This window comes from Apostichopus japonicus, chromosome 6, assembly GCF_037975245.1.
Source record: "Apostichopus japonicus isolate 1M-3 chromosome 6, ASM3797524v1, whole genome shotgun sequence".
Classification (NCBI taxonomy): domain Eukaryota; kingdom Metazoa; phylum Echinodermata; class Holothuroidea; order Aspidochirotida; family Stichopodidae; genus Apostichopus; species Apostichopus japonicus.
In genome coordinates, this window is record NC_092566.1 from 1583820 (window position 1) to 1605099 (window position 21280).

Genomic DNA, 21280 nt, shown 5'->3' on the forward strand with positions numbered 1-21280 from the left:
CTAGACAATGTATGCATACGATATGACGTATGGACAAATATGGTAGTGTGTATTCATATTGGCCTACGTTGTGGGTAGCGTTAAAGCTGCAGAGCACTATATCAGATATTGAGACGCATTAGCAAGCAGTGGTGGGGTTGAAAACGGTGATCTTATTGTACTTTAGGGTTCGTTAGTGAATCCCCGTCGGGTTAACAAGGTGATAGCTAGGTCAACTGATGGAAAATAAGAAGGCAGTCCATCTTATTGTGACGTCATCACGGGAAGAAAGACACTAAGCAGGTACACATAGACGGACCCTGGGCATATAGACGGACCCTGGGATGTTTGTCGCTTTGTAAATTCTTGCGTTCTTTGAATTGGTCGGAGAGGTCGAAGGAGACAACGATTGCATCTGGTTACTTAAATATGGCTTCGGTTAAAAACTGACCTAAAGATTGTATGTTGACCAGGCGACGGTGTTGAAAACAACCATATTAAACACAACAAAAGAAGTAGATATTTTATACTGATTTTTTTTTAAATTTCCAACATAAAGGTATTAGAGGTGTACATGGGAAACTTGTGTTTACGTCAGTAGTTTAACGACACCCTCATTATAACTGTTGACCAAGCAGGTGCTATTAATGACATAATTAGGCCTACATTAAATATTCAGAACCAATTGGACCATTTAACTCTACTACATGGCAGCTAACCAATCAGATACTAGTATGGATATGATATAGTCAATTATAATGAGCAACATGTCGGTTTAACACCACTATAGGATAGCGGACCATTCAAATGATAGCATGGCCGTGGTGACATAAACATCGAAGGGCAATTGGACGGTTCAACGCTGTTAAATTGCAACTAACCAATCAGGTGCCACTATGGATATGACGACATATCAATATTCATGATCCATTGGGCGGGGGCTTTAATATGACCTTGTAATAGACATCATGTTGCATGTATACTACATGTATATGTGCAGTTTGTTGTAATTATAGAAATCGACAGATAGCTGTAAGGAATGTTCCCTGTTTCTACAACAAATCACGACTGATGACATTACATGAGTTGCATTATATAAGTACAAGGCAAATAAAGGCTAAGACGCTTGTATAAGTCACTTTAAATTAAAAGAAACACAGATTTGGAATAGCATGATCGTATGATTTTTGCCAAGTTTTAAGTTTCTTTCCGAATAATTTGTTTTAGTCCATTTGAAATCAGTTTTTATTCTTCATTTCTGTCCTCTAGTGTATGTCAATAGCAGTGTAAACTTATATAAGAAAACCTACTTCAAAATAATCATTAATTCTTTTACTTTTTTTAACATAAAATTGCACAGACAAATCTACGAAAAGAATAAAAACACCACTTCCCCCTCCATCCCCCACCGCCCGGCCCGCCCCTATACAATAATCCGATCTCTACGTATAGCCTCCCCCATCCCATCATTCCCACAATTTTGTCACTGTGCCATTAACTTCGCTAATGAAAGGAGGGTCATTTTAAATTTAAGTGAAACATATCGCGGGATGAGACCTCATGTGGTGTTCTACTTATAATGGGTTATTTACTATATTGGTACTTCCAGGGGGAACACAACTACTACAATACACATCTCGTGTGTCGGATAGGCTATTTATGTAACGACTCACCATGTTGACATATATGACATTTGTGTGGGACTGTAGGGACTTCACGCAGTTCACAAAAAGGCCATTGTGAACTTTCTCTTGTTAAGTTTAAATTTAAATATACTGAATTCTTTGTATGTAGAATGAATGAATTTAATATACATCAATAAAATACTAAGTGAAGGATGAAACATACTTTCAGCAAAATCTTCAAGAAAAATCAAAGAATATTTACAGTTTGTGTAATTTGGTATTTTTTCATGATTTTCCAATTTTTTTATAAAATAGTGAATGGATTATCCAAATTGTTGGAAACACAAACAATTGTCAGTTGATTTAGAAAAAAAAGAGCTTCTTAATGAGTAAAGGAAGGGCATGTTGCCGGTGCGGAGGGGGGGGGGGGGGGATTTATAGAAAGTACACCTAGTTTGTGACCTGACTCCGCGGTTACTGGTTTCATCTCGAATGGTTCCCAGTGGTGCTTCCAGGAAACACGACAGTCCCCTCAAGTGTCGCAGTTAAATTTAAAATCAAGACTACTTAAGAATAATTAGTTTTTAATAGGATTAGCTCAATATATATCTTTAACTTTAATAGTTGTTTGTTGGTATTCTTAGAACAAACGTGCAACCATTTGGACGCGGTTAATTATTGTTGTCGTGAATAAGGCAGTGAGTTGCTATAGCAACTCCAGGCACTTATAAACTATAGGTTGCATCAGCGAACTGGTGTTCCTGCCAATAATTTGACGTTATGATGATGGGAGTCGAGTCAGTTAGTATGGGGGTAGGTTACACGTCATGGAGATCGCGCGGAGGAGACATTTATATCTGAACCGAATAATACATGGTTGGACAATGGCGCTAGAATGGAACTAACTAGTACAGTGGCCTGTTTGTTCTAGTCGGTTTTGAATGGCGGATTAAGTGGTATTTGGTTCATATCAGTTTAGCGCCCTCTCATAATAATAGGGTAATGAAACATAACTCGCAAAATACGAAACAGCACCTCACCAAAGCAACTACATATCCGATTTACAGGTCAAACGACATTTGACACTTACCTCAAACCCTCAAAATGTTAACCAGTGCGAACATGGTCGTGACGTCATAGATTCATAAGTCAAGACAGCCCAAATTATTTGTACGGCCTCAATCGCTAGGTCCTGCTTTCAAAAAGGACCTTTCCGAGTCATTATAGTGTAAAAATATTTCAGAATATTTACCTATATAAATGAAGTGTCACTAAATATACAGTACTGTGACTTGCAATGGAACGTTAGAAATGTCAAGCGAAGTATTCATAACTAAATGAAGAGAGTTATCTGTGCCCCAAGCCATTAAGTTATCATCATGATTGAGAGAGGCCCACTGCATCTTTACTTCAAGTTACTTACGCATACTAATCTGTGAATAAGTCAACTTCCGGCATAAAGAGTGGATCGATAGAAAACACATTTTAATCCGTGTAAGGAATTTGGAATGGCGGAAATCTTTTTTGGAGTTTTATAAAGTCTTATTACAAGACCTATACGGTTTCGCATAAGGGTATCTGTAATGTGTCTGTGATAGCATTTCCGATGCGATACTCTTGAGGGCCCTGAATTTCACTCTATACAATCATTTTCATCTGACTTATCTCACATCATTATGACAAACATAACTGCGCATTATAGGGCCATTCCGTACATGTTTGTTTGATTGCGTGTTTTTTATTTTTGGAGGAGGGGGGGGGTACTCTTGTTTCAACTACCAGTCGCAATCGCAATGGGGTCCAGACCCCCTACATGGAGGTCGACTTCAACTACCCAAGGAACTACATACTCTTGATTAATTCCTTCATTGGCCTCTGGACCTTCTATGAAGGTCTATGTCCGTACCTAAATCAGTCTGGAAATCCTCCCCACCCCACCTTTGAAATCATGCACACGCCACTGTCCACTATACGTCACTTGATAGTCCTAGATCAAATAAAATAATCATTTATTATTTGAGTTTTAGCTCAGTGGTTAACGGCGGTGCCTTCCAATCATAAGGTCCCGAGTTCGAGTCACTCCAAGATTAATGTATGCCATCCAGTTACAGAGTTGTTGACATTAACAATCCATTATCATGGACGTTAAATATGAATGTAAGAGACTGACTTCGGTCAGCTTGCGGCTTTGATAAGCCAATGAGGCTTCTTCGCGAGTTCCTGCTTACAGGAGGATCTAAAAATACATACATACATACATTTACAACAATATATGTCCGTTCTTGTGTCCTGTTTCATTACATACCACGTGACCAGAAGTTAGGGCAACGAAGTAGGTATCTGTTTCTGGTATAGATAAGCCGTGAATATCACCTCAGACGTAGATGATGTTGAATAATATTTTCCTATAAGTTTGGAGAGCATCCTCGTCTTACTCAACCCACCATTCCTCTGCTTTGGTTGGTTCACTTTCCTAGAAGCTGCAAGCTGGTCATATTTTTTAAGAACACCTCCCTCTATTCAGTACAGTCCAGTTGGCTTTTTACGTAACGTTTGAGTTAACAAATGCGCGTTTTACAGAGCTAACGTGTCATTCCGTCAGAGGATATATTTCATATAAATGTAAGTCACACATGGTGATATTAACTAGTTTCTTCATCCCCAACTCCGCCTCCATCACCCCACCACTGCTCCCCTCCATCACACTACCACTGCTCCCCCTCCATATCGAAGAAAACATGACTCGTATTCAGTGATCCGGAAATCAATAATAAAGAGCGCCATCTACTAGTTAAGTTTTTTTTGAAGTTGATATTTAATATACCAGGTGATAATTTAGTACGTGATATTGCCCATCAGGAAGTGCTTATCAAGACACTAACACATTCTAACAAGAACTGATTTGTGCCTGTTTCATGGAATAAGTCTACTCTACGAGTCATATTCGTTAGAGTAGTACAGTAGACTCTATACCGGTACTATACGTAACTAACAGAAGTAATACGCATATACTGTTATTGGTATGTCATTCATTTCGCTCAGTGTTCGTTCATAGTTAAGGTGTGAAGTCATCATGGGAGATTTTTGAAGCTTGATCATGTCCTTAGCATCCAAAAAGCAAAACTATAGAGAACAACACGAGATTTTAATCGTAGTATTTAGGGTGATGAGCGCCGGTATATGGGGGTAGTGTGGGGTGGAGTGGGGTAGAGTGGGGCAGAGTGGGGTGGAGTCGAGTGGGACGCCCTCAGATTCCAAAACCAAAACTATAGAGAACGCCATGGCATATTAATCTTATTAGTTAGAATGATGAGCGTCGGCAAGTGGGTACAGTGGGGTGAGTTGGGGTGAAGTGGATGGGGAAGAGAGTTGCATAAGATAATTTCATAGTATTGCAATTTAGTTTATACAGTTAAATATCGCTAAACTGATATAGCCTGATTTAAACGTATTGCATAGTTGCTTCAATTTGTGCAGCTCAAGATGATTTTTTTTGTGGACTATTTTTGTGTGAATGTGTAAGAAATTAGACCCTCGCTTTCTGTGAAATTGCAGCAGTTTACTTTCTGTTAACCCACTACATAACCATTGAGATATTCCTATTTGTTAGGAAAAAAGAAGACTAAAATGACATAGAAAATAGGAGAATTGTAATTTAAGCAAAGATCAAACCAACCATTTTATTATTTAGGTCGTTTGAAACTGAGACGGCGTCAAAGAGACTTTGGTAGCACATAACAGACATGATAACTTTTATTACATTAAGTTGTTTAATCCCGATTGATTTCAATATAGTAACTATAAACTAAACAAAATATCATCAACGTTATAGAATCATTTAGACAAACATGTCCACACACTCGACATATATATATAAACTTCTTTTATCAGTCGTTTTGTTAAACAGTAATATCTACTAACAATAAGTGCATCAAACAATAAATGTAGCGCATTTTTAAGTGCACAGCTAACTATAGGAGATTGTTAGGTAAAACTGTTCAATTTATTCAACCCACGTGATGTACTGCATACGGATAGCTACAGCTCTAAGCTATTGATCTTCGTGCTTTACTTCAGGATGGGTTATTTTTCTCAAACTAATCAAGTCTAAAGAGTTTCATGAAGTCAGCTCGGGCAGATCCACTTTTACCATCACATCAGACAACGTCTCCTGTTTATCGCTTACTGATGCACGATGGAGAAGGCTTCGCTGTAAACGCTCGCTAACGTCAAATTGCTCACTCGTTAAATAAGAGAACGACGAACTTCCTCACAGCAAACAACATGGAGAGTAATTGGCCAGAAATAAGACGAGGTTAGTTGCTATACTCACAGGCTATGTACAACATCATTTGTCCACAAACGGTACGTGCAATGGAAGACTGCGTTGACAGATACACAAAACGACTGAAAAGAAAGTCTAACGATGGCCTCTTCACAACGTTGCATAGTCACTCATGATAAGTTGAGAACACTTCAAAACTCGTAACTGTCTGTTACAATATCCATTTGCGCAGATTAAGTAAATACAATAAATAAGCGCACTTTTGATTGGATATTTTTTTAATATTTTTATTATTAGTATTTTAAAGATAGTTTGCAAAGGTTTATTCGACCATTCCTGCACGTGGCGTGTAATTGCTAGGATGGAAGCCTTTCGGCCTAGCATTAAAGTCTACAAAACCGTCGCTTCCTTTCCTTTGCTGCTCTTGAACTAAAGGTTGTGACCGGAAGTCACCAGCGTTGCCCGACTCCACGGATCGGGGTGACGTAGGGGTGTTGTCTATTGAGTTCCTAGGGGAGTTCCAACCCCGCGGTTTGGAGTTGTAGTTGGTGGGGGTACTACTTCCTGCTGGGGACCCGGACGGAGAGAATCTGATTGGCTGGAACCTATCCATATCTGGAGCTGTGTGTGTAGGTGGTAAAACCCTAGGCTTCGGTTTAGGCTTGGGCGGTGGAGGTACGGGCCTCTTTTCTGATAAGAAAAATATACGGTACAAATAATGTGTTTGTAATTATCGTTCATAAAAAGTACAAATATATTAATTAGACTGAAACATTTCATAATATTTGGTGTTCTTTTAAAAGTTGTCTGCGAAAGCAAATCCATAAAATGACACGATTCACTGGCGAAACAATGACTCATTGTATTCATCTGGGGATGTTAAACACTCCCTCCCCACCCCAACACACACCCCTTACAGCAAAAACAAGTTTTGAAGTCACCTACTTGAGTCGTTAAGTACAACATCACTTACTACCCAGATATCGCAACATGCGAGTAAAACATTGGTTTGCAATTTTTTGAATTATGACATCATAAACTTACGTAAACTTGGTTTTCCCCCTTTTTTTCACACCCTATACCAAACTGACCAATTAGTTCAAACTTTAACGAATGTGCGGCCGACATTTGGACGTAAATGTTGAAACTGGTTAATACACCCACCCCACGCCTGACAATATATACAATGAAATAACAGTCAAGAGTAACCTTTAACAAATCAAATCAACGTATATACATGCCTTGAACTCCTAGAAGCTACTCTAAACCACATAAAACATGTATGGTATAAACGTAAAATTATAAGCCATTACGGATGATAAATTTTGTAGCTTGGTCAAAGGTTAACAGTGATTCTCTTCGGAGATCACTTTTAAGACACAGCGGAGATTAAAACAGGTAACCGCTGTTTGTTAGTGCTCCCTGCTTTCTTCAAACCGAAATATGTGTTGCATATGACAATCAAACCTATAGTTGAATTATGTCTAAATAAAAACTCACGCTTGAAAGATAAAAGGCCTTAAGGGATACTATGAAAGTAGGCTAATGCAAGACAAGGATAAATCTCCTGTTGACCCTTCAAATCCATTAAGCCCTTTATGAAAGTTTGTTTCTGTACCTTGTTGTTCAAGTCGCCTAGGTAACAGCTTAAAGCATCACAATAAGACCGTGGGTATGATAATTGGAAATATGGAAATTTCATAAATTCTTTGTAAAAGTGTTATTTTGTTTAAATGTGATTTTTTGTATATCTCTGGAGACATAATACTAAGTATATAATAGCAAATAATTCGTTTAGAATGCACAAAGGTAATTATTCGAGGCAGTCGCCTATAGTTTCGAATCGAGCTCGATATTTTTTAATTTGCAATTTGAACTAAAAAACAATCATTTTGTCATAACTTGACAAAAACTTTGAGTTTTCTTCGGTACTTGAATTGATTTGACATGTTCAAAGTGACACACTTTTAATGATTTTTTATCAACAGTTTTCTTCAATTCAAGTTATTCGTCTTTGCTGTAAGGATTTGATATAGCACTTAATCAGTGGTTTAATATTTCATAATATACCAACAATTATTTCATGAATATTCAATGTGTCTCGTTATAATATTGAATAACAGTTTTATCCATCGATTACGCCTTAGCCTCTTCACTATTCCCAATCCCGTGCATCACCAACATTTTTTTTTCTCACTTTATTTTTTAATTTTTTAAATCAATGTTTTATTTCTAAAATATTCTAACAGAAACATGTTTTGGAAACATTTCATTCACTAACGTACATCTACACACATGCACATGAACAATGAAAACGCCCGGCTCAAAGAATTCATAATTACAGGATTACACATATTTATTATTAACACACAAAGCACACAGAACAAAACGGAATGATCAAACACAGAATAGGCAAACATGTTAACACGAAATATAAACTGGCTGTATACTTTCACCGCTAAAAACAATAAACAGAAACGAAGATTCGAAACTTCACACCATGGCATTAATACTTGCGGTATATGCAATATTTGTGAAGCTAGTACATTTATACCTACAAAAAAAAAAAAAATACACGCACAAAGCCACATACACATATACGTTTATAAATGAAATTTCTCTACCAATTTAATCAGCCAATTCGCAACGTTTTCAAGATATTCAACGTTTAAGTACATACCAAGTTAGACTGCAGACTTCCTCCAAAATACTCTATAGAGTATTGTAAAATCACGAAATTACTTTCTTTTTCGAAATTAATCTGACTATTCGGTTTGAAATCCGACCAGATTTCCTTCTGAGCTTCAAATGTTGGTTTGGTGCTTGTTAAAGATCAAGTGGCCTTTAGCGTCTATTGCACGCAGTATATATACACACATACACACACACAGCCGTGAAATGTCGGGTCATCGTTACAAATTGGTTTCTTAGCAACGGTTATCCGTAAATCTATTCGCCACAAAACTTTCTTTATGGCGGTTTTCTCTGTTGATTCAAGGAAACTTTCTGTGACGTCACTAGTCGCAGAGGAAGTTCAAGCGTTGTTATGAATATTGAGGAAAAGCGATTTACATTGTTAATGGGGTTGTGGTTAGGCTTTATTTAGAGACTTGTTATCGACGAGGTTATACAGGTCAAGTGGAGAATGATTCTTAACATTAGTGATACACCGGTAATAAAGTACATTAACATTCATGTTACTGACATAAGGCGGGGTACTGAAAAGCACTATATTAATTAAGTAAACGGGGAGCACGGAAGGAGTAATTTAATTCAATTTGTACATTAATTGTAAACATCAACGTTGGTTTAATGCAATCATATAAGAATATATAGTTGCCTGTCTTATCATAGACATAATTAACGCGACGGAGGGGAGGGGGGGGGGGGGTAACTAACCCTCGCCCTCGTGTACAAATACATTACAGGTAATGATTTAATTAATTTCGAATTATTTGTGTATTATAAGCCAACCTTGGATTAATATAGAGTCGAGAACAAGTTTAGACGTATACGCACATGAATTATCCATATAACACAGAGTACTTTGTTGACTATATTGACAGGGGTTGAAGCTGATGTGGTGGCACGGGTGGGGGGGGGGGGTAGGGGGTTAATTTATCGTCTGTTATGCTAACTACATAAGGGTCAAACGGAAAGCATGCATGGTCGAGAAAACTCTAACTTATGTTGTACATCATCTCTGCATTGCTTGAGTAAATTAGCTATAAAGGCATAACAAGTTTTGGAGGGGGAGGGGGTGCATGGCAGGAATATTTACCCATCCCCCGTGTTGATGACGTCAATTCTACAACCATACATGGTACATGGGTATAAGAGAATTTATTCTGTATGTTGTAGTGTATGTCACTATAACTTTGCAACGTCGGCGTGTAATACCATATAGACTAAGGCGAATGGTTTCATACAGATATCGGCATATACCGGTAATATATGTATAAACGTATTAAAAGATATATGGTTCATGCAAAATCGCACAAGAAGTTCATATTCAAATATTTGCTATAGGCGTATCGAGTTATATGCCTACATCTGCTTTGTATACAATGTGGTAGGCTTCGGGTTACCACAAATGTTCATCTGTATATTACATAGTATGGTACGGACAGCATTAACCTGCATCTCACGTGACACCCAAACCATGAACAAGGTATGATCCTATATTTATGTTGAACTTTTCTACGAGACGAATAATGTCTCAATAAACAGTCCGATACAGCTGTTAAAAACATAAACTTTTAACCCACATTCTTATAGGTTTCCTCATCGGTTTTGTGTCAAACATGTTTACAGAGTTATTTAAATGTCTGTTTAGGCCTGCATGCCGCCTTATTTAGTGTCTTATAGAGAGACGGTGTGATTTTGTGGTATCTAAGAGACAAAGCCTTTGTCGTTACCACAAGTCAAACCTTAAGTCTGTGGAGAGGCTTATTCTCGGGGTTAAAATCAATTCATGTGTGAATCATGACTGATGCATTAAGATATGAGTTGACTCTAATACAGCTATGATGCATATATAAAGTGTCAATTTATAAAGAATTATTACAAATCCTTTGCTGTCGATATGACAAAAAGAACTTGGTCAACACCAAGGTTATTCGGAATTAACGCCGTAAAATGGCGGCGTCTACGTCACTTACGATAAAAGGTATTAGTAACAAATCTTTCAATATACCTATAAGCTTCTGGTTGTCTTTATAATCAGAAAGCATTATTAATAAAAGAATAAATCTCGGTTATTTCTTTTGGTCTAGATATTTCATCGACTACTATAAAGTTAGGGGTGGTCATAAAATCACTCTTGAAAAGAAACAGAACAATTAGTCATTCTTCTTGCGGTTACCGCAAACATCGATAAGCATAAAAGGTGAGGATTATAGATATAATATAGAAAAGGAAACCTCTTTACTTGGGAATTTTACGTCTTTCATAACTTTTCAACAACAAAAAATGATCTGAAGACCATATGCATCGTAAAAGAGATTTGCAAAATATGTTATGAGTCATAGCAAGAAACAGAGGAAGGAATTGTTTTAATGTTATTCAAAGGTCAGTAACTGTAGTAACGAACTCTATTCATAAATGTAAGTCCATGCCGTGATTTTAGACTTGACCAAGTCGTTTTATAGCTTGTTTTTGTGACTGTCTGCTCGCGTTGGCGTAATGTTGTTATTGTCCGTGCACCGGGTATTACTATGATGTATTTATTACACACATACAAACACACACAGTGTTGCTGAGGAAGTGGTACAAGTCACGGATGTTTTCAGTTCCACTATTGAAAGCCAAGCTATACAAATATGACAAAATGAAATATGGAGAGTTTATTGCCCCAAGATATGACCCTATACAGATACCGGGTCACAAGGAGCACAATATTTAACGTTATGTTATATGATCCACCTATAACCAGAAATGTTCTGGAAAATACCTTAGGAGTGACGGAAATAATGCTATTAGTGGTTGTACTCATTTTTCTTGGAATTTTTGAAATACTTGTTTTTGATCAAAAATGTTTTTACGCAGTTTCAATTACAATTTGGGGGATATGAAAAGTGTAATGTAACGCTTTAGGAAAGTAATAACGTACCAACGGGAAGACGGGCCGGGTAATTAATACCAGCTTTGCTCGATATAAGGAAATGAGGCTCCTCCCTTAGGAGTTGAGTTTCATAAGAAAAATGTGATGATATGAGAAAAACAGGATAATTGAGTATGAACACCCCTTGTCAACTACACCCCGTCACCGCTGTGTATATGTGGTAACACGCCAACAGTGAACAGCTGGAAAATGTAGCCGAAGTGACAAAACTAACTTGTTACTTGGTTCTTGGAAAAAAAACAACCACGAGAAATGAAACAAACAGGACTCGTAGTTCAGTTACAGAAAGTTAAAGACTATAACATAATTTATATGTTGACTAATATTAAGATTCATATGCATAGTTTACACTATCAAAAATAACACTATAGCAAATTTGTAAAGTACAGGCCCGTAGTCAGAGTAGCCGAGTTGGGGAGGGGGAAGGGTCACATCAACGTAGGATGATCGCCGTCCTAGGGAGGGGTCTAAAGGGGCGTGTCTCCCCTCCCTTTGAGAAATATTTGTTTATCTCAGGGGCTTAGATGCCAAATGATGCAATCTTTCCATCTTTTTCCCTACATTTGTGTTCCATGAATCTGTTTATATGCAACCTTGAAGAAAAAAAAAGAAAATCTTTTGGGGTCCGTACCGCCTGCCCCCCCCCCCCCGTGGCTACGTGCCTGGTACAGTACCAGTACGAGTACATGTGAATTGCCGTTGTTATGAGTACAACAACATGAGTTCGAATTACGCATGAACACAACAGTATGAGTATGAGTAAAGTTATACAGGCATGTATATAACTCCCATTGGTCTGAGTGCAACAGCGTGAGTACGTGAGTACTTTTAAACTGATATTTATACTGATATAAACTGAAACGGGTACAAGTTGAAAGGCTCCTTGGTAGGAATACAAGGTATGAGTACAAGGCTCTTAGCGTGATCACTATATAGAACTATAGTAAAAAATATACATTTCCAATAATGCCCCAACATATGGGTACAAATGCACGAGCGTGACCGTGCGAGTGTATACAGATTGCTATAATCTGCTAGAAATACATTGTTTTTGTTATTGAGTATTGGATTTGGGTTTATTTCTTGCATGCAAATAACAAGACATTCACCAATTTCCTCCCCGCTGTTTTGTATTCATACAATTATTTCTTTTATAATTTTTGAAAATCTTAATTTTGTGTCTTAGAAGAAGGATGTTATGGTTATATCGGACCTTTTGTTGACCGGCCCTTAACCTTCTTAACCTTTTTATTGTAATTGATGGACAAAAGCATTCTAATATACAATGACCGCTGACCACTAAAGGTGACCTTTCAGTCTTTTCAATTTTCTTTGGCGGTTGTAATTATATTATTATCTCAACTGTTATATATGCAAATCATATCACACAAGTCTGCGGTGTTGCTTGATCGTTATTTGCTCTACAAACAAGTTTTCAGATCTATCGAGTTTGCAAGAATTCAGTAACTGAATTTTTGACATGATGAAGGTCTACCCAAGATTCGGAAAAATCGTTGCTTTTTCTCCTTTGTGCCATAGGTTTGGTAAATCTAAAGCCAATACCTAGTTCGAATAAAGGAGTTAGCATAGAACGTCTCGGTGGTTGTATAGTGTTTATTTTGTGTTATGGCAAACATGTGCCTACTAGTATGGAAAAGAAATGGAATCTTTAATTAACTCGTTCATTAACATTCATTTAGTGGATGACATGTTTGTATCTCATTCTATGCTCATTTTGAGTAGAACTAGTTTGGTTGAAGTTTGAGTTAAGTCACTTTAGAACTTTGTGATCAAACGCGTCCGACCTGTTTCGTGTACTCGTAAATATCCATGAGATAACTTTTGGGCACACAAACACGAAAGTGTATGCTTAGTGCCTACGTTAAAATAGATTGGAAATGTCAATCCCTTTCAATTGAAACTGACCTTGATCGTCCATTTGTATGTCATCATGGAAGATACATACATTTGAAGCTAGATTTAAATATACATTTCATGCCAAAATGTGTGTCTGATAGTGTGATCAACTTTGTATCAATTATTTCTATTTCGGGGAAAAATACTTTACTAAAAATGCACCAATGTTCAATCTAGTTGGACTGGCCACAAATTTAACAAAGTTAGGCAAAAAGATTCCTCGATTAAATTGGATTTTTATTTTATTGAACTAGGAATAAAGCTGAAAAGCGAACTAGATCTTAAATAAGTTCTAGTGTATAGAGTATAAATTTTCACCACACTTCACGTCTTAGTTCCCGCGCCCAATCAAATACTAAAAATCGTGACGTATGGCTACTGGGCCAATCATCAGATCAGCTTGACATGACGTTGCATATTTGTAGGTGGGGTTCTTCATGTGGGACGTTCCTTCAATCAGGGGCGTAGCGAAGGGGTTTTTGTTGGGGGGGGGGGTGTGGAGAATTTGATTTGCCGACGGATCTGGAAGTGGCGACTGAAATGGGGGAAGGGTCTAAGGGGAGGGGTCTACCCTCCCCTTTGGCAATTTTTAGGTTTGAAACGTCCTTAGATGCAATCTGGTGCATATTTTAAGTCCAATTTGATTTGCCGACGGATCTGGAAGTGGTGACTGAAATGGGGGAGGGGTCTAAGGGGAGGGGGTGTACCCCTCCCCTTTGGAAAATTTTTAGTTTTGAAACGTCCTTAGATGCAATCTGGTGCATATTTTAGGTCCAATTTGATTTGCCGACGGATCTGGAAGTGGTGAGTGATGGGGGAGGGGTCTAAGGGTAATGGGTCTACCCCTCCCCTTTGGAAATTTTTTAGTTTTGAAACGTCCTTAGATGCAATCTGGTGCATATTTTAAGTCCAATTTGATTTGCCGACGGATCTGGAAGTGGTGACTGAAATGGGGGAGGGGGCGTACCTCTCCCCTTTGGAAAATTTTTAGTTTTGAAACGTCCTTAGATGCAATCTGGTGCATATTTTAAGTCCAATTTGATTTGCCGACGTATCTGGAAGTGGTGAGTGATGGGGGAGGGGTCTAAGGGTAGGGGGTCTACCCCTCCCCTTTAGAAATTTTTTAGTTTTGAAACGTCCTTAGATGCAATCTGGTGCATATTTTAAGTCAAATTTGGCACGGAAAAAGCTCCCGTTCTCCTTTTCTCTATTCAGCTTTCCTTCTTTCTTCCCCTTCCGCTCTCTTCACCTTTTCTCCTTTTGCCGACAGACCCAAAATTTGCCGACAGCGACCAAATTATTGGGGGGGGGGGTGTGACACCCCAACACCCCCCGCTCGCTACGCCCCTGCCTTCAATATATTAATGATCCAAATTTTGTCTTTGTTCACCGTCATGATTCCTAACCCACTCATTCCTATACATCCTATCCTATCAGCCTATCAATGTATATATGTAACGTAAGTATGAAAGTTTTTAAAGTTGATACTAACTTCTTTGAGCCTCCCAGGGTGGGGTCTTCTTAGCCCATGGGGCTGGCTGATAGGAGTCCATCTGGTCATGGCTCTGCGAGGCTATGTAAGAAAGAGAAACTTCGTTAGAGGCGCTAGATGGTTTGGCCAACGAAGAGTTGACTGGTATGTCGTCTTTCTTTACTGTAGGGGGTTTGGGCTTAGGAAGCTTAGCTGTATTCTCATCTAGCACAAACTGTTCAGAGCGCTCTCGTAAACGAGCGAACATTTGGGCACCTCGTCCACTCTGTGACGTCATATCCTTAACCAGGTTTTTGTACTGAGACGGGGTTTTATGTTCGCATTTGTCCTTGCTCTTTAGGTCGATATTAAAGTTCGTGGCTTCGATTTCCCTCCCTCTCCACTTGTATTTGATGCCTCCAGGAGGCATTGGGGGAGGTGGTGGAGGGGGTGGTGGAGGTGGCGGTGCAGGTGCCATCGGGGGTGGTGGTGGTGCCGCTACACCCGGAGCATCGATGGTATCCATTTCCGCTGGTGAGGGGGGTCGAGCTCTAGATGGTACCAAACCCTCCATGCCTGGGATTAGCACAGCGCCCGCGGGTAGTGATATTTGCCGTCTTGGTCGAGTGGGGTCGAATGCCTCCTCATATTCCCCCTCATAATCCTCATCGTCATACATCTCGGCAAGTTCTTCTTCGTCGTAATCCGCGTCATAGTTCATCCCTCTGGTTTCTTTGGTATATTTTGCGCTACGTTTGCGTTGCTTAGCAAACATTCGTGCACCCTTTAACTTCTTGTCCATTGGGAACATCAAGATATCAGCGATTGTCTTTGCTGCCCTCTGTTTGTCCTGTGCTTTAACGGAGAGTTCCTCGATGGCCCCCTTATCCCTCGTCGGGAGACCATGGAAGGATTTGGCTCTTTGGACGACTGTGAAGATAGAAACAAAACAAAACAAAAGAAGATCAAGTTTATGTCTATTTTTTTCAAAAACCAATTTGCTTCTTTGTTGGAGGGACTTAGCATGCTCCTTTCCACGCAAAACAGGAAATTCTGCATAAAACACTACAGTATTGGTCGCTACATACTTTCCCATGCTCGCACAGGTATATTAACACCTTAAACCCCACCCCACCTCACCCCCACCCCAACACAAAAAAAGGTCAAATTTACCCTGTTTCACGGTATCTCACATCCATACACACCTGGTATAGATGCATCAGTCTATTTCCTACACGCTCTTTACCTACTATTTAAAAAAACAAACAATTGTATTCTTGTTTAGAGAAAAGCTGGAGATTATTTCGGTATTTAATTCTTATCACAATAGAATAATTTTGTGATTGAAATATAAATTTAAGATGGGTTCGTCATCAATTGTTGTTTACGACGTGACAGTCACAACTGTATTTATCATATTATTAAAAGTAAAAATAGTGTTTTTTAAAATTATTTATAAATTATTTTCTAACGGACACAAACAATTAGATAACAAACTAGAAGCTTCTTATAGGTTTCCATTGTTGTCATTGTAAAAACATAAAGACAAAGCATACAATTGTTTAATTAAAAGACAAAGGAAGAAATAACAACAAAAACAACTATAAAGCTGAATAGATACACATAAAGAATTACGCATGCAAAATGCCAAAATAGTTTCTTTTTATAGCACGTGTTAATTAGTTTGCGGTAGAGATAAATAACTGCCAGCTCGAATACTCTTTGGTTCAGTATAATCTGGCAGCTTGCCTTACTTCACCTCCCCCCCCCCCTCCCCCTATCTACAACCAATGGTGTTACAGAGTTGGGCACCAATTGCTATCAGGTGTTTGTGAGAGGGTGGGGGAGGGGACCTTTATCTCTCTGCGTGATATGGTAGGGTGTATAACAGGGGCGACCAAACTTGCTTAACGTAAGAGCCGCATATACGATAAACTTAATATCTTTGAAAGCCGATTATGGGATGAAAAATAGACCTATATTTGTTGTTCGTATAGATATGTTTCCTACAAGATACGGAAGCATTTATTTAGATATATTAGAGTGTTGCTTCCGTAGTGAGGATAACCATCCTGTATAGATTGCTTGGCAGACCATTAAAACCCCTCTTAAAATGCTAGAACATCTGCTGTCCAGTTAAATACGTAATTAAGCGTCAACATTTCCGATAACCGGACGAAATAACGAATACCGGCTAAGAGGAAAGGCTTCAACTAGTAACCAAGGAATTAAGACGCGGATATTGAGGTACAATCACAATAAAGCGGAAGGTTATTATATGCAAGTTGTTTGTCTAAGAGAGCAAATAGGGTATAAATTGTCCAACATCTTCCCCACAGCATGGTTTACGTTACAAAGTATACTCCTTGAGGGTTCCTTTATTTATAAATAAGTATACTAAAGTTTGTAGGCTATTTATATGGTCCTTCATAGAACCGATTTTGTTCTCCAAGTGAATGAAAACTCCGCCCACACCCAAACCCACCCCACCACACCCACCCCCTTCACACACACACACACACACACACATATATATGTATGTATATATATATATATATATATATATATATATATATATATATATATATATATATATATATATATATAATATAACGAAAATCCACGTTTACTCCAAAAGAAAATATTATTAGAGAAAACCAGAGAAATAAGATATGACTCATAATTGACAAATAAGGAGTAAGTTTTAGAAAATATATTGGAATTTTCGGTCCCCCTGGGACCTTCGTCAGCAATACTTGGCAGTCGAATGAGAAGTACAAAATGTGACACAATGAAAGTATGACGCTAGATAAGTGTAAGTTGCAATGATGGAATTAGAATCAAATAAACCATGACTATACAGGAAGCGGATTGAGGAGCAAAGAACGGATTACATATGCTTGTAGAACTGGTAGTTGTTAAGGGGTCCCAAGTCTTTGTTGAGGCCGGTGATGTGAGACTTAATACGAAAGATCCAATCGATTTCTTTACGTTTACGTTCAGTAGTTGATTTGAAGTTCGAGGCAATTAAAATACATTGTAGGTTTTTTAGAGAATGACCATGAAGATTGAAATGTTCGGACACTGGGAATCCTGCAAAATTATCACGAATAGATTTTTTGTGATTATTAAAACGTAAGCGGAATCGGGAGCCTGTTTCACCTACATAATTGCCCTCTTTGCAAAGTACACAACAGGAAATGCTATCCACTTCTCCTCTTAAGCCATCACATTATTATAGATATATTGACGATATATTTTTTGTCTGGCCACATGGTGAAGAATCTCTTAAGTCTTTCTTTGATCATGTTAATTCTTTTCATGACAGCATTAAATTTTCTGTCGAAGTTTCCAAACATCAAATTTCATTCCTAGATGTTCTGGTCAAGTTGGATGGCAATTCCTTAACCACTTCGGTCTATTATAAGCCCACTGATATTCATATGTATTTACACTTTAATAGTTTTCACCCACATAATCTCAAGAGTTCTATTGTTTACAGCCAATGCCTTAGACTTAAACGCATTTGCTCCAACCCATGTGATTTTAAACACCAGGTATCCATATTAACTGGTTATTTCTTGAACGTCGGATACCCCCTTCACTTACTTAGACAGGGTATTTCCAGGGCCGACAAGTTGAGCCGTGAGGACTTATTAAAATACAAGTCTAAAAGTCCCAACACACGCATTCCGTTCGTTACCAGTTACAACCCCCTCATCAAATCCTTCATTCGCTCCATCAAACAGGAATTTGCTGCTTTTCAAAACGATCAGTCTGTAGGAGAATCGTTTAAGGTACCCCCCATGCTAGCATTTCGTCAACCCCCCAACCTTAAATTTCTTCTCACTTCTTCCAGACTCCCCCGCTCAGTTTCCACCTCCGCAGGCAATTTTCCTTGCGGTAAACCTAGATGCCAAATATGCCCCCATATTACCCCAGGCACCGTGGTCAAGATTCCCAATGTTGACTTTAGTCTTAGACCCCCTTCCCTCTCTTGTGATTCTATTAATGTTATTTACATTTTCTATTGTGTACCTTGCAAAGAGGGCAATTATGTAGGTGAAACAGGCTCCCGATTCCGCTTACGTTTTAATAATCACAAAAAATCTATTCGTGATAATTTTGCAGGATTCCCAGTGTCCGAACATTTCAATCTTCATGGTCATTCTCTAAAAAACCTAAAAACTCCTTATTTGTCAATTATGAGTCATATCTTATTTCTCTGGTTTTCTCTAATAATATATATATATATATATATATATATATATATATATATCTATAGCCTATATAGCATGACAAGTACAAAACATAAACTGAACGACAAACGTTTGCAACTAATATTAAAACTTAACGCTCAACGACTACAATTAATCAAGAAATGTGTGCATGCATGGGTTTGTCTGAAAGTTTGTCAAATTGTCCTTTTTATTTCTTATGCATTTGGGAATCGTTATAGTATTTCGTATAGAGTATGTTAACTTTCGTTAAGTGACTTGTTGATACCTGAATATGATATAACGATATGACTCGCTTCAGTTATGTCAACATTCAACACTTCACATTTTAAAGAGAAAGTAAAATTCAATGATATGAAGTGTATATAACCAGTGACGGCATGAATAGTAAGTCAATGCACTTTTCCGCCCCCAAAAAGTAATCAAGTAAAATAAAGCTCTTGTCTTGTTTACCTCAGCAACTGATATAAGGTATTAAGTTGTTAGGGTCATGTATGTTGGATCGATGAGTTTATCTGTATTTTCATTTTTGTTAAATACTTGACCTTAGTTCTCCTTTAAGTACAACGTTATCCATTGAACAAACACTTGGCATTGTCCTATGCTTATACACTTCCCAAATTAAAATCGACCTTTCAATACCCCTTCACATCAATAAGTTTCGATTCATGAGTGTGTAATATTTCATGTGCTATGGTTATCAATTCAAAAGTGAGACATACATTTCCTTCTCTCTATGACTTACAGTCATAGTAAGAAACCCTGTGCCTGTGCTGTGAGCTGTATCCTTATAAGGAAGTTGGAAGTTCGTGCCTATAGAACCACTCTAAAGGCCAATTACCCTTTTAAATAGTCTTACCCTCTATTAATATTTAGGGCATACAATTTTTAAAAGGGAGACTTTATATCCTGAATGTTACATGATTAACCCTAACGCCCTTTTACAAATCCACTGTCTTGTCTTCATCCATCTTCCAAAGGAAAACGAACATTATTTTTGCCCAACTTATTTGGGCGACAGTTTCTTAAATGATGGCAGTAGACCACAATTGAAAAACAGTGTGGCAGAGTGTGAAGTTATGATCCACAATAACCTTCTTTGTAACATTTTAAATTTCTATAGAAAACTGTATTGGAAAAATTGCAATTAATATCATGAATACCTAATCGGGGAAATTCACATTGCTTTTGTGGGATCATAGTTAGAGTCCTTGTCACGAGTATGCTTGACGCAAGTCTAACGACTATCGTGCAGCTGGATAAATTTACTGATGAATATTCATTTGCTGTCTGTTTTGCTCACGAAGTTCAAATTAGTAACATACGACATTCTAGTATATGCTTTGTTTAATTCACTGATTGCTCGACGGGCATCAATGGAATTTGTGCAAGTCTTTGGTTAGATTAATTTGCATAAAATGCAGGTAAAGGGTCGGTATGAATAGGCCGGGTAAGCCGGTCAGGGCGTGGTATTCGTGTTTGGTATAATATACTTGGTGCAAGGGTGCTGGGTGCACCACAGCAGTTACTTGTTGCAGTTGGACACGATGTCCGTTGGGCGACGTTAGCCCGCAGTACTTCACTATTCTAATATAGTATATGTAGGGGCAACTTCAGTTCCCCGCTGATGAATTCGTGGCAATATATATATATATATCTTGTCATATATCGTAAAGGACGTACCGATACGTGTAAAAAGCCGGAAACTGACCGAATTCCGGTTTTTGCCCCTGGTAACGAGGACCAAATAAAGCTTATACAAAAGACACACGCCATCCGAGTATTACGTTGTCCAGTCGAATAGTTTTACCTTACCCGTGACAGTCCTGTCAGTACAAAATGGACGTAATCAACCCCTCCACGCTGGAGCGGCTTTTCTACTGGCGCTCTGAAGTACCCAACTTCTAATAAACCATCCATGTTATAAGTACCATAGTATAACACACAGTACTGAAAATGGATGAGTTTTTCATGCTATTTTGAAAAATGTTATAAGACGGATCTTCCTACCAAAAACGTTCGGAGGTAATGAAGCATTCAAATAAAGCCACATGGACGCTATAACAGGACAAGAACATTGCATCAATATCAATGCGTTTTAAATTATGAAACGATATACTTTGAAAAATGACATTCTATAGT

The 21280-nt window shown here is 38.2% G+C and overlaps 1 protein-coding gene across 3 annotated transcripts in view; it reads right to left on the reverse strand.

Annotated features, from left to right (window-relative positions):
- Positions 1-5252: 5252 nt before the first annotated feature.
- LOC139968612 (uncharacterized) overlaps positions 5253-21280 on the reverse strand; it is a 39599-nt gene continuing 23571 nt past the window's right edge. For all 3 annotated transcript variants that reach the window (XM_071972781.1, XM_071972780.1, XM_071972779.1), the window contains 2 exons: positions 14922-15830; positions 5253-6579 (listed from right to left, as the gene is read on the reverse strand). In XM_071972781.1, coding sequence (XP_071828882.1) covers positions 6212-6579; positions 14922-15830 — 1277 coding nt within the window. In that variant the 3' untranslated portion in view covers positions 5253-6211. The remainder of the gene's footprint in view (positions 6580-14921; positions 15831-21280) is intronic.